At 50.2% G+C, this 12,722-nt stretch overlaps 1 protein-coding gene across 1 annotated transcript; it reads left to right on the top strand.

Annotated features, from left to right (window-relative positions):
• Positions 1-9,763: 9,763 nt before the first annotated feature.
• On the top strand, positions 9,764-11,901 carry TLNRD1 (talin rod domain containing 1). The gene has a single exon (XM_057725247.1). It carries the CDS (start codon positions 10,145-10,147, stop codon positions 11,231-11,233), a length of 1,089 nt encoding a protein of 362 aa, XP_057581230.1. The 5' UTR covers positions 9,764-10,144; the 3' UTR covers positions 11,234-11,901.
• Positions 11,902-12,722: the final 821 nt, after the last annotated feature.

Genomic DNA, 12,722 nt, shown 5'->3' with positions numbered 1-12,722 from the left:
TCCATCATACTGACCTGTGGCTTCTATCCTCAAGGTCACAAGTTCCTAAATGGCTACTGGAGCCCTAGGCATCAAGATGCCTTTCATCCAGAGGAAGGAGGAAGGAAGAAAGCCAAAAGGAACACACCTTTTAATGCAGTCAGCTTCTTTTTAGCAGCCTACTTGGATTTCCACACAACCCTTCTGTTTACGTCTCATGGGCTGGAACCTAGCCTTCTAAGGGAGGCTGTCTTCTGGCTATCTACACTGTAACCCCAAATAACATTGCGATTCTGTTATTAAGGGAAAAGAGGAAGTGGATGTTGAGCAGGCGAGGACGTTGAGCAGGTAACCATTAGTTAGCAACGTCTGACTCACCTTGAAGCTTAGGACCATTGAAGTTTAAAGCTCTCCCACTGTAGGGTGGCTGATACCGTGCAGGAATCTACATGTGTATACACTATGCCGTTTCCTGTTGACATTGAGCAGAAACAACTCATAAGAAAAAATAGGTTTTTTTCCTTTCCTTTTCTTTTCTGAAATCATAGGGGAAATGTCATAAGCTTTTTCCCCAGAGCGCGTTGCTCCACCCAGTGGCTCAGCGCCCTGTCCTGGTGCAGTCATGCTAAAAAACATGCACAGCTGTGGTCGATCATGTGCTCTGCTGGGAGGGGTCACCCTGGTCATTCATTTTGCCAGCTGCCAAGTTAAGGTGCAAAAGTGCTGGGATTTCTGGTCCATAGTATCTAGTGATACCAAAAACAAAAACCAAACAAAACAAAAAAGTCATTTAGTGTTTTACAGAAATTGCTGGGACTGTGTAAAAGAAAAATTCCAGGGCTACTTTCGTCTAAGGAGGCAAATCAATTCAGTTTATTACCCAGTGATGTGAAAACATCTGGCTTCATTGTATTTTCACCAATTTGATGTTTGGAACTTGATTCAGTTCAACGCTGTGAGAATGTATTTTTACTAAGGGTCTACTGTCAATCAAGAACCAGATGGGGCACTGATAGTAAGATTCCTGTAACAAGGTCCCTGCACTAAAGAGCCTGCAAACTAGCTAAGGAGATAAACATTGCACAGAAAGTATAATGCAGATCGCAGGAGGTCAGTTCCTGAAGGGCTAATATGATGATAACAATATCCCTATTTTAAAGAAGAGGAAACCCTGGTTTTGGGATTGGATCATTTGTATGAGGTCACAGAGCTAGTGAAGTGGCAGACAGGAATCTGAGCCCAGGTCTACTGGATGATGAGGTGTATCTTTCTCCCAGCGTAGCGACATCTGGGTTAATCATCGAGGCACTCAGGTTAGTTAAGCTGGAGGCCAGATGAAGACCCATTGAAAAGGAGTCTGGAGGCAGGAATACTCAGATGGGATGAGATAAGACTGTGAACCTGGTCTGAGGCCCTGTCATGTCGTAGGGCAGGAGAGGAGGGGACAGAAGTGAAAGAGATTGCGTGGCCATTGCTTAAATGAGGCCACCATTGCCCTGGGGCTTACTACTGACCGTAGCTCTAAGTGGTTTGGTGACTGCAGATGGTAAAATCGAATCCCCCATCTACTCTCCCGTCTTAGGTGGCCTCAGCTGGGCTCCTCCCGGCTTGTGTCACACCACAACACAGGAGGGATGTCAGCAGTATCTGTAATCAAGCAGGGATGATATTCAAAATATTGAAAAAACTGGAATGGCACAGTTAGCAGCTAACCAGGACTGAGTCCTGTGACCTGAAGGGTACAGCTCAGTTCTGGAGCCTCGGGGGTGCCAAACATTAACCCTTTAAAGACTGAGTCATGGGGACTCATGGGAAGAGGGTCCTGGAGTTGGGGCTGAGGAGGAGACAGGGGAGGCCACAACTATTTATTATTCTTTACTTAAAAATAAATTATTTATTTATTTATTTATTTAGGCTGTGCTGGGTCTTAGCTGTGGCATGCGGCCTCTTAGCTGCAGCATGCACTGCAGCATCTAGTTCCCCAACCACGGATGGAACCTGGGCCCTCTGCATTGGGAGCCCTGAGCCTTATCCACCCGGACCACTAGGGAAGTCCCTCATTCTTTAATACTTTTTAACGAAAAGTGCAAAAGTAAATGGAAGAAGAGTCATCACAAATCTCCTGAGCTTTATATTTACTCACATGTAGCGACTAATTGATTATCTTTTGACTACAATTCCAGATCTCCAGGAGAGAATGTGATTGGCCCAGGCTGGGGTGGGTGTCTTTTCCTGGTCACCATCATTACTTGTGAACAAGAGAGCAGGACTTATGTAATTAAATCTAACACTTAAAACTTGTGTTTGTCAAACACCATGAAAGAGTTCAAAGGCAAACGGTAAATTGGGAGGAAAATTGCAACATGGCAGAGACAAAAATAGCTTACAAATCAGTAAGAAAAAGATGAACTCCCTGATTGAAAAATGGGAAAGCAGATGAATAATATTTTTATTTCTCCAAAATAAATAAACCTATTTATGTACGAAACAAAAGTGCAGAAGTGACATCTCACTAGCTATCAAAGAAATGCAAATTCAAATAAGGTATAATTTTTTGCCTATCAGTGGGGCCAGAATAAAAATAAAGATAGGGGACTTTGCTGGCGGTGCTGTGGTTAAGAATCCACTTGCCAATTCAGGGGATATGGGTTTGATCACTGGTCGGGGAAGATCCCACATGCTGCGGAACAACTAAGCCTGTATGCCACAACTACTGAGCCTGCGTTCTAGAGCCTGCAAGCCACAACTACTGAGCCCGTGTGCCACAACTATAAAACCCGCACACCTAGAGCCCGTGCCCCGCAACAAGAGAAGCCACTGCACTGAGAAGCCTGCGCACTGCAACGAAGAATAGCCCTGGCTCGCCACAACTAGAGAAAGCCAGTGTGCAGCAATGAAGACCCAGCGCAGCCAAAATAAATAAATAAATAAGTAAATAAATAAATTTTAAAAAATAAAATAAAAAAATAAAGATAGTGTACATTGTTGGCAAGGCTTAGGAAAAAAGCATTCTTATTCACTTATGGGGATGAGGACTTTCTGTATGAAAATGAGGTGAAATGTATCAAAACTGTAAAAAAGTGCATAATTCCACTTCCAAGAATGAGTCTGAGGAAATACACAATGAAAATAATAGAAACGGTAATACAGAGCAATTACTATGTGGCAAGAACTCTCCTGAATGCTGTATGTGTATGTCTTCATTTACCCATCGTAACACTCCTATACAACACTCTCCGTGTAAGAGGAGAAAACAGGAACCCCCCTAAATGTTCACCCACAGTAGGCTGTAAAATCCACATTTACAATGCAAAACAATGCAATCATTAAATATGATGTCACAGATGTATATTTGTTCATATTATAGATATTTATTTTATATTATTAAATGACAAAATATTATAACATGGTATTAAAATGATATAGATATGTATACATATGTATGGGAAAACAGCTGCAAATATGTATATCCTGGCTATCTCTGAGCATGGGATTTCAAATCAGTTAATCAGTTACATTGTATTTATTTATTTTAATTAATTTATTTATTGGCTGCATTGGGTCTTTGTTGCTGTGCACAGGCTTTCTGTAGTTGCGGTGAGCAGGGGCTACTCTTCATTGTGGTGCACAGGCTTCTTAGCATGGTGGCTTCTTTGTGGAGCACCTGCTCTAGGCGTGTGGGCTTCAGTAGTTGTGGCACATGGGCTCAGTAGTTGTGGCTCGAGGGCTCTAGAGCTCAGGTTGGGTAGTTGCAGCACACGGGCTTAGTTGCTCCCCTGTATGTGGAGTCTTCCTGGACCAAAGATCGAACCTGTGTCTCCCCCATTGGCAATTCTTAACCCCGGAGCCACCAGGGAAGTCCCCAAATCAGTTGTATTTTAAAAGGTGTGGAGGACGTACATAAATGCACTGATGCTTCCAAAATACTGACTGATACTCTGTCCACCAACATATAAGAAAAAAAAGTCTAATTTCAACTAAAATTCTCAGAATAATACACCTAATTCAAATTATCTATCATACTGCAATTGCCTTGAAAATTTAGAGAAGCGATTTAAACTCATTTCCTAAGAAGAAAAGGCAGGAATTTTATCTGTGTTATCTGAAACTTCATCTATACTTCACTGCAGCTCAGATATATGCAATTATGTTTAGAGAACTCACGATCTCTCTTTCCGAAGAATTCGCTTCCTGGGTTCTCCAAAACAAGCTCTAAGAGAACTGGCGTGAATATACCTGTTAAGCAAAGGCCAAGCGTTCATTCTTAGAGCTGTGAGCTGTAGACCATGATCACACACAGGCATGCCCCTGCTGTTAAGTTCATGAATGTCCATGACTTTCTGTCTGTTACTGAGTAAGAGCCACAGACAACAGGATTTTGGTTTTCAATGAAAAGATGCCTTTCTTGCAGAGAATAGCAAATGAATCAATTCATTAATTCATTACTTCCACAAACATTTACTGACAATCACGCAATGCACTGCGTGTGGGGAAGAGGTGAACAGATCAAGTCCTGTCCTTAAAGAGGTGACAGGGTGGTGGGGAGAGAGTTAAGCCGACAGTTACAAATATACTACGCTAATGGCCGCGCTGAAGCCGGGCACACAGCATAGTAGGTACAAAGGGGCAGAAATGCCTGAGTCTGTCTGGGGGTCAGGGAGACTCCGTGTAAAGGAGCAATAAAGCTAGTCAGTCAGTAGCTGTTGACTAATTATGCACTAGGCACTGTGAGATATCAAAAAATGGTTAGGTATAATTAATGTCAGGAGTCTAGATCTCAGTACTTATCTTTTCCCCCCTACAGAATTCTGGAAAATGGAAAATACATCCAAAGATCATTAACCAGTAGGGAAATGGGGTAGAGAATTTAACTGTGAAAGCAACCTTTACCTCCATGTAGGGCTCCCTGGTAAACTAGATTGCAGAAAATTTCAGATATCCCAGATCTTGGGACCTAAAGGCTTGGGTGTGCCTGCCACACTATGACTGGCCCCGAACACAAGCCTCTCTCATACACTCAGCTTCAGGTGAACAGAGAGACAGCACAGACGGAGGGAGGGTGGTATATGAGTGATGGTTGACATCCTGCCCAGGTGTTCTTATTGTGTGGGAACAAAATATACCAGAGAGAAAGAAGACATGCTGGGTAAAGAGAGTGACCTGTCACACAGTGACCTTGCTCTATAATGAACCGTGGCCCAATGGATGTCACTCTCATTTATCACCTGTGGGGATGAATGAATCAGGGAAAAGGAGGGGTAGGGATAAATTTTCCAGATATAATTTTTTCTCCTTTAGAAGGGACACTGAAAGGACTATATTAAGGATGATGCTTGGCCATGTGTAAGACAGAATGCCTGAGAATGAACTGGCCCACCTATAAGCACAAAACAAGACACAGGGACACTGATGCAAAGGAAAGATACAGAGGGCAGAGAATGCCCCTTACGGACCACTAGGTGGCACTGTATACCAGACACAGCTTGGTTGTTGGTCTATGAAGTCTGGAGGGCAGTGTGAAAGTTGGGTATAAAAACCCAGTAGGGCTAGATATATACAATAGAAAATTATTCAGTCTTAAAAGGGAAGAAAATTCTGACACATGTGACAATATCAATGAACCATGAACACATTATTCTAAGTGAAATAAGCCAGACAGAAAATGACAAATATTATATGATTCCACTCATATTAAGGTACTTGGAATAGTCACATTTATAGAGATAGAAAGTAGAATGGTGGCTTCCAGAGGAATGAGGGGTTACTGCTTAGTGGGTACAGAATTTCAATTTGAGAAGATGAAAGGTTTCTGGAGATAGATGGTGGTGATGGTTGCATAACAATGTGAATGTACTTAATACCATGGAACGGTGGCTAGGTTCACAACAATGGCCAAGATGGTAAATTTCATGTTTTGAATATTTTACCACAATTAAAAAAAAAAATCAGAGGCTCATACTGTTGTCTTATACCTGCTTAAAGTCCAGGTGGAGGATACACCTCCTAGAATAGGCAAAGAAGGAAGGAAAGGATGTTTCCCCAATCTGGCCTGCCCCGACGGTGTTCATTTCCACCCTTCCTCCCCAAATCCTTGGTCAGCTATTTGCATCTTGTTCATTCACTTAATAAAATGCCTACTAAGTGTTGGCCTTGAGCCGGGCACTGAGAATACAGTCTCCAGTGGCCAAGCCATTTTCTGTACAGCCCCAGCTTCCTCTTGTCTGTTCCGTTCACCTTCCCCCAGCCAATTCCTCAGCCCACGTCTTTTCAGCTTTCTTCTCTCAATTTTCATTTTATTGAAAAAATAGACTGCACGGTACCTCTGGTTCATATCATATTTTAATTTTAAAAGGGGATTATAAGAATTAATGGGCAGAGTTTTCTAAAGAAAAAGCCCTTACTTCAGTGAGTCTAGGGGTGGACACAGCCCTCCTCCGTTAATCCAGTTAGACGAAAATATGCTACAGCAACAAACAACTCTCAGATTTCAGTGGCTTCACACTGAGTTTACTTTCTGCTCGTGTTACACATTCAACAGTCAGTAGAGGGTCTGCTCCACGGTCACCTAGGCTTATGCACGCTCCATCATCTTTCAGCTGCACCACCTAGAACACAGTCTCCCGAGCAGTTATAGCAGGGGAAGAGAGTGGAGAATTGCAGACTGGCTTTCCACAGCCTCCGTCCGATATAATGAACATCACTACCCCTTACATTTCATTGCTCAGAACTGATCACATGGGCCTGCCTAATTGCAACTGGACTATTTGGTGCGCAATACTCTCCAGTTTCTTGACTCTGTGCTCTCACCGTACCAATAGTGAAGTTGTGACGACCTGTTTTCTCTGTTGCTCTCTCTGGACTCTACTGTTCACGTTACTTATTTTGTAACTCTGGTGCCTGCCAAAGGGCCTGGCACATGGCAGGTGCCCAGTGTTTGCAGAGTGGATGAAAGATGGCAGAAAGTAAAGGTGACCTAGAGGAAGGTGGAGCCAGTACCTGGAAGGATTAGTTTAGTTTAGGAAGAGTTGCCATATCTGAAAAATGAAGCAGGGAGGGCCAAGAAACCAATCCCATTGATTTTAACAGCTAAACCAAACATCACTGAACATAGCGAGACATTTGATGTGTCACACAGCTCATTGCTGGGGTACACGATTTCCAGCAACAACAAAAGAGAGTGCATATGTAGAAGAAAAGGAAAATAGGACCCGAGGGGGCACCAAGTGGCTTTGGAAAAAAATCCCCTGATCCCAGAGCAGTTTCATGGATGAACTAGGCACGGAGGGAAAGGTCTGACTTTCTCATAAGTTTTCAGAGCTAAGAAGGACCTGGGTGCTATTCTTGGGTTACCACGGAAAGAGCTTGACTTATCCAACTGTTTTTCTCTGGTAGAAAAATAAAAGGGATTAACCCTACAGAATTGCTGCTTGTTTAGAAAACCAGCAGTTATATTGCCCTTGGTTTGCAAAATAAGTGGGTTCATTTCAATTTTAGAAGTTACAAGCAGGGTGACTACCCATTCAGGTTTGTATCTGTTGCTGCTGGTTAACTGATTAGTAACATGTCTCACAGTCATTCTCAAAACTGTTTCGGTTTGGATAATAAATTACAAGGTCATCCTAGTTACAAGTGACATTTACAACTGGTTGGAAAAAGGTGACAGCAGGTTCTAGGAAGGGGCAGAAGACACACCCAGCTGAACACACCCAGCTTGTGCTGGGCTGAGCACCTATACATGTCTCAGGACGAAGAGGTGGGGGGGCCCCTGAGTGGGGGGAATGGGGGAAGCCTGGATGCTTCAACCACTTCTTGACGAATTAAGGACTGGGTAAAATGAAAAAGAGGTTGGCAGTGGGCTCCTTGTCCATGAGTTTGCTCTCTTCTTGACCTCAGGAAGGCACCTAAGGCAACTGAGCATCGCTCTCCTCATCTGTAAAATGGGAATAATATTTACCTCCAAAGGGTGTTTCTCTTATTTCACTGTGGCCACTATTATTCCATGATACAGCTGAAGACATATAAGTTACGAGAGAGCAAACTGTGCCGGTGAAGGCTCATAATTCTAAGAGCTACATTTATGAGCCGAGTACTCAGGCGGTCAGTGCAAAGTATCCGATTTCGAAAGGAGTAAACCGATACTTGGAGAGAGAGCTTGCATAAGGTCACACAACTCATAAATGGCTGGGCTGACCCCAGGAAGTCTGATTCAAAGCTCGCGCTCTAACTATATAAGGGCTCTTTAGTTAAAGGGAGGAGGAAGCGGCAAACGTCTAGCCCTCCTCTCCAGACTCCATCTCCAGGGCTCTTTCCTCACCCCGCACAGCCCCTCCAGAATCCCACCGTGGAAGAGGATCAAGCACAACAAAGGGAGGGGGAGAGCCTGGCAAACCGGTCGACGTCCCGCAAAACGCGATGACCTGGGACCCCAGCAAATCACTAGGGGATGGTATCGAGTGTCCTCCTCCCTTCGGTCCACAACACAGGCCACCTTTCAGACTTGCTCCCTTGGCGGGGAGGCAGCGTGGAGCCCCTCGGTGGGGCTGAGAGCTTACGTAAGGCCCGCTGGCGGCTGCGCCCGGGTCTCCCAAGGGTGTGCGCCGCGCCCCCCGGCCCGGGCGGGCCTGCCTCCGGTCCGCTTCCCCCACCCCCGGCCCGGGACCACCGGCCGGGGGCCGGCGGCGTCCGCGTTGGGCGGGGGCGTCCTCCCGCAGCCACCCAGCTTCCCGGGGGAGGAGCAGCGCATCGCGCAAGCATCCGGGAGCGGCGGAGGGGGCGGGAGGAAGGGCGAGAGGAGGAAGCGGGATTTAAACGAAAGGCGGTGACGCCACACAAAAGATTTCTATAGGCTGCAGGGAGGTTACGGCCGAGGCGGCGGCGGCGGCGGCGGCGAGCCCGGGGGCGAGGCGCGGACGGGAAGAGGAAAAGCCTCCAGCAGCCCCGGCGGGAGAGCGGGCGGCGGCGCACCCACGGCCGCGCTCCGAGGTGAAGCCGCGCGGGGAGAGGAGGCGGGTGTTTTCCCCTCTGCCTCTCGGCCCCCGCCCTTCCTTTCAGTTTCTCCCGGCTCGCTCGGAAGTTGGAGGTTGACAAAAATGGCAGGAGCCGGGGCCCGGGCGGGTTGCTGCAGCGCCGCGGGGACCTTCTGAGTTGGCCGGCCGCCGGGGAGACGTGCGCGGCGGCGTCCGATGCGCAGGGCTCGGGGTCCCGGGAGAGCGCAGCCGCTGCGGGCCCGAGGCAAGGAGCGGGCGACGGGGATGGACTCGCGCCGACAGCCGGCGGCGGGCCGCGGGGCGCGCGGTCCGGGAGGGCGTGCCGCCTCGGCGCCGGGCCGCGCTCTGTGAGCCGGCGAGGCGGGAAGGGGCCGCCGCGGCGCCCGGCACGCCCGGGCGTGGCGGGCGGGCGAGAGCGCGAGCGGGGCGGCCGCTGTGCGCAATCAGTGCAGGCTCCCGCCCGACTCTTGACTCGGCCGCGCCAGCAACGGCCACACCCTCGGCCCTGCCGCCGCCGGCGCCGCTTCCCGAGAGCGGGAGGCAGGAGATGCCCACGGGGCGGCCGCGCGTCCCAAAGGGCCAGCCCCAGCCGCCGTCTCGGGGAAGTGCCGCCTGGCGGGGTCTGGACGCCTGAAGCCCACGTGCGCCGCCGAGCCCGAGGTGGCTGACAGAAGAGCCCGCCGGAGCCGCCGCCCGCGCTCCTCCCCGAGGAAAGGATTTTGATTTCAAAGAAAGGAAGGAAGGAAGGACAACTCCCAGCTTCCCTCTCCCGCCCCCCCACCCCGAAGGTCGGACCGGGCCATGCCCAGGAAGGCGGCGGCGGCGGCGGCCCAGCAGAAGGGACTTTCCTGGCAGCCCGGCGACAAGGAGCGGGGTCTGTGAGTTTGCTCTGCCCCGGTTCATGGTTCCTGCAAGCCCTCCGAGAGGACGAACGCTGCAGCCCCTCCCCGCGCCCCGAAGAGCCGCCTGCGTCCTCTGGCCCCCGGGCCCGCTCCGCGCCGCCCGGGCTCCGGCCGCCGCAGCCCAGTGCCCTCTGCCCGCGGCGGTGGATGGCATGATGGTGCGGGGAAGGCACCGAGGCCTTGGCCAGCTGAGTCGCGACGGCCGCGGGGGCGGCGGCATCGGCAGCGGCGGTGGTAGCGGGCTCCCCAGCGGCATGCCAGTGCCCCCCGGGCGCGATGGCTAGCGGCAGCGCTGGGAAGCCCAGTGGCGAGGCGGCTTCTCCGGCTCCAGCGAGCGCCGTCGGCGGGGCCTGCTCGCAGCCGCGGAAGAGGCTGGTGTCCGTGTGCGACCACTGCAAGGGCAAGATGCAGCTGGTGGCCGACCTGCTGCTGCTGTCGAGCGAGGCGCGGCCCGTGCTCTTCGAGGGCCCCGCCTCCTCTGGTGCCGGCGCCGAGTCCTTCGAGCAGTGCCGGGACACCATCATCGCGCGCACCAAGGGGCTCTCCATCCTCACCCACGACGTGCAGAGCCAGCTCAACATGGGCCGGTTCGGGGAGGCGGGGGACAGTCTGGTGGAGCTGGGCGACCTGGTGGTGTCCTTGACCGAGTGCTCCGCGCACGCAGCTTACCTGGCGGCCGTGGCCACGCCGGGCGCGCAGCCCGCGCAGCCGGGCCTGGTGGACCGCTACCGCGTGACGCGCTGCCGGCACGAGGTGGAGCAGGGCTGCGCCGTGCTGCGCGCCACCCCGCTGGCCGACATGACCCCGCAGCTGCTCCTGGAGGTGTCGCAGGGCCTGTCGCGCAACCTCAAGTTCCTGACGGATGCGTGCGCCCTGGCCAGCGACAAGTCCCGGGACCGCTTTTCGCGCGAGCAGTTCAAGCTGGGCGTCAAGTGCATGAGCACGAGCGCGTCGGCGCTGCTGGCCTGCGTGCGCGAGGTGAAGGCGGCGCCCAGCGAGCTGGCGCGGAGCCGCTGCGCGCTGTTCAGCGGGCCGCTGGTGCAGGCGGTCAGCGCCCTGGTGGGCTTCGCCACCGAGCCGCAGTTCCTGGGTCGCGCGGCGGCTGTGAGCGCCGAGGGCAAGGCGGTGCAGACCGCCATCCTGGGCGGCGCCATGAGCGTGGTGTCGGCCTGCGTGCTCCTGACCCAGTGCCTCAGGGATCTGGCGCAGCACCCCGACGGGGGCGCCAAGATGTCGGACCACAGGGAGAGGCTGAGGAACTCGGCCTGCGCCGTGTCTGAAGGCTGCACCCTGCTATCTCAGGCTTTAAGGGAGAGGTCTTCGCCCAGGACTTTACCGCCAGTGAATTCCAATTCTGTGAATTAGCACCCCTCCCCCACCCTCATCCCCTTCTTCCACCCCCCAGGCTAAAGGAAGATACTTACTCTGCCCCTCTCCATGTATACCAAAGAAATCAAAGGTGAAGCTTCCCCCCCCCCCCACGTTAAATGCTCCAGAGGAATCTTCCGGAAGGGAGGGCCATGCAAACCATTTACACACACACCTGGAGGGCCCCTGGAGCCCAGCAGTCCCTACACAGTAGGGACCAGGAGATGGGAGATGTGTCGGGGGTCTGCTGGTTGCGGTGTGACCCCCGCCCCCTACCCCAGCTCCTCCTCGAGAATTCCTCAACTAAATTTTATTATTAATTGGGCAGGAAGGAGGTCGTGGGTTCATTTCTTTTTTTTTCCCCCCTAATTAAAAGAAAGGTTACCTCAGTTTTCACTCCTTAGACATGGATGTAGCTACCTTTTTTGTATGTTGTTATTTTTTTAAGCAATCATGATGGATTAGGTGTATACTTGGTGTGGAAAGAGTATGACTTTGCCATGTGATTTGCAAATGGGGGGAAAGCTACTGTGAGTGTGTGTTTTATTTTTTAATTTACACTATAGAGTGATTCCCCCCTCCCCTGCCCCCCCGTGTCAAGTTTTTACCTTGCATGTACTGGAGTATTTATTTCAACCATTAAAATGTTATGTTTCTCAGATGGCTTTTCGCGATTATTGTTGATTTTCAATAATTGTAATGTTGCAGGCTGCATGTCATCTATGGAAAGTGCCCTGGAAAGTTTGCTTCCGTAGCAGTGAGGTGGGTCCCCAGTCTGCAACCCTTTCTTTTTCCTCAAGAGTTACATCTTTGAGCAGCCTAGAATTCAAGCCAAGAGAAGTGTGTGTAATACTTTCTTTGTAGAGGCAGGGGACACATATGTGCTTGGATTATGTAGAGTGCTAGAGTGGGGTTTTTTTGTCTTGCCTGTAGTTTCTCCTGGAAAGTAATTTTGTCTCCTCTCATCTTTCTGTCCTAATGAACAGGGTTCAGACTCACTGCAGTCTGATTTGTATTCTGCCTGTCTTTTTCAGATTAAGGCTCTTCCTAATCGTGTGTGGAAGGTCAGCCTTCCCAGGTCAGAGAATCTGTGTATGGACCTGCAAAAGTACCAAGCGAGAATATGTACACAGGTCTGTTCAGACAAGATCCAATTGCTCATGATTTTAGAGAAAACACAAAACAAAACCGTAGAAGGTTCTAGACTGTTTAACAGAGGGAGAGGTATTCTGGAAAGTGTGCTAAGAACTTTCTAGACCCACAGCATGATTGCAGGGCAAGGGCTTGTTTTTGTGACCTTGATCTAAGATATGCCCCAGTTGATTGTGTCTTGGAAGGATGCTTCGTTCGTTCAAGGAAATTTGGAGTTATTTTAAGGTAGTCGGTCCTTTCTGCAGACAGTTTTAAGAAAAAATCGTTTCGGGGAGAGGGGTGCATGGTTTTGCTGAAACTAGCTAAGTTTTGAACATATTCCCAATGAAAAAGC

The sequence above is a fragment of the Hippopotamus amphibius genome, chromosome 2 (genome assembly GCF_030028045.1).
Source record: "Hippopotamus amphibius kiboko isolate mHipAmp2 chromosome 2, mHipAmp2.hap2, whole genome shotgun sequence".
Classification (NCBI taxonomy): Eukaryota; Metazoa; Chordata; class Mammalia; order Artiodactyla; family Hippopotamidae; genus Hippopotamus; species Hippopotamus amphibius.
Note: the sequence above shows the minus strand (reverse complement) of the source record. Positions and strands in the feature narration are given on the sequence as shown.

Excerpts from the sequence above, each read along its gene's own strand:
- TLNRD1 (XM_057725247.1), top strand. The coding sequence starts at position 10,145 with ATGGCTAGCGGCAGCGCTGGGAAGCCCAGTGGCGAGGCGGCTTCTCCG.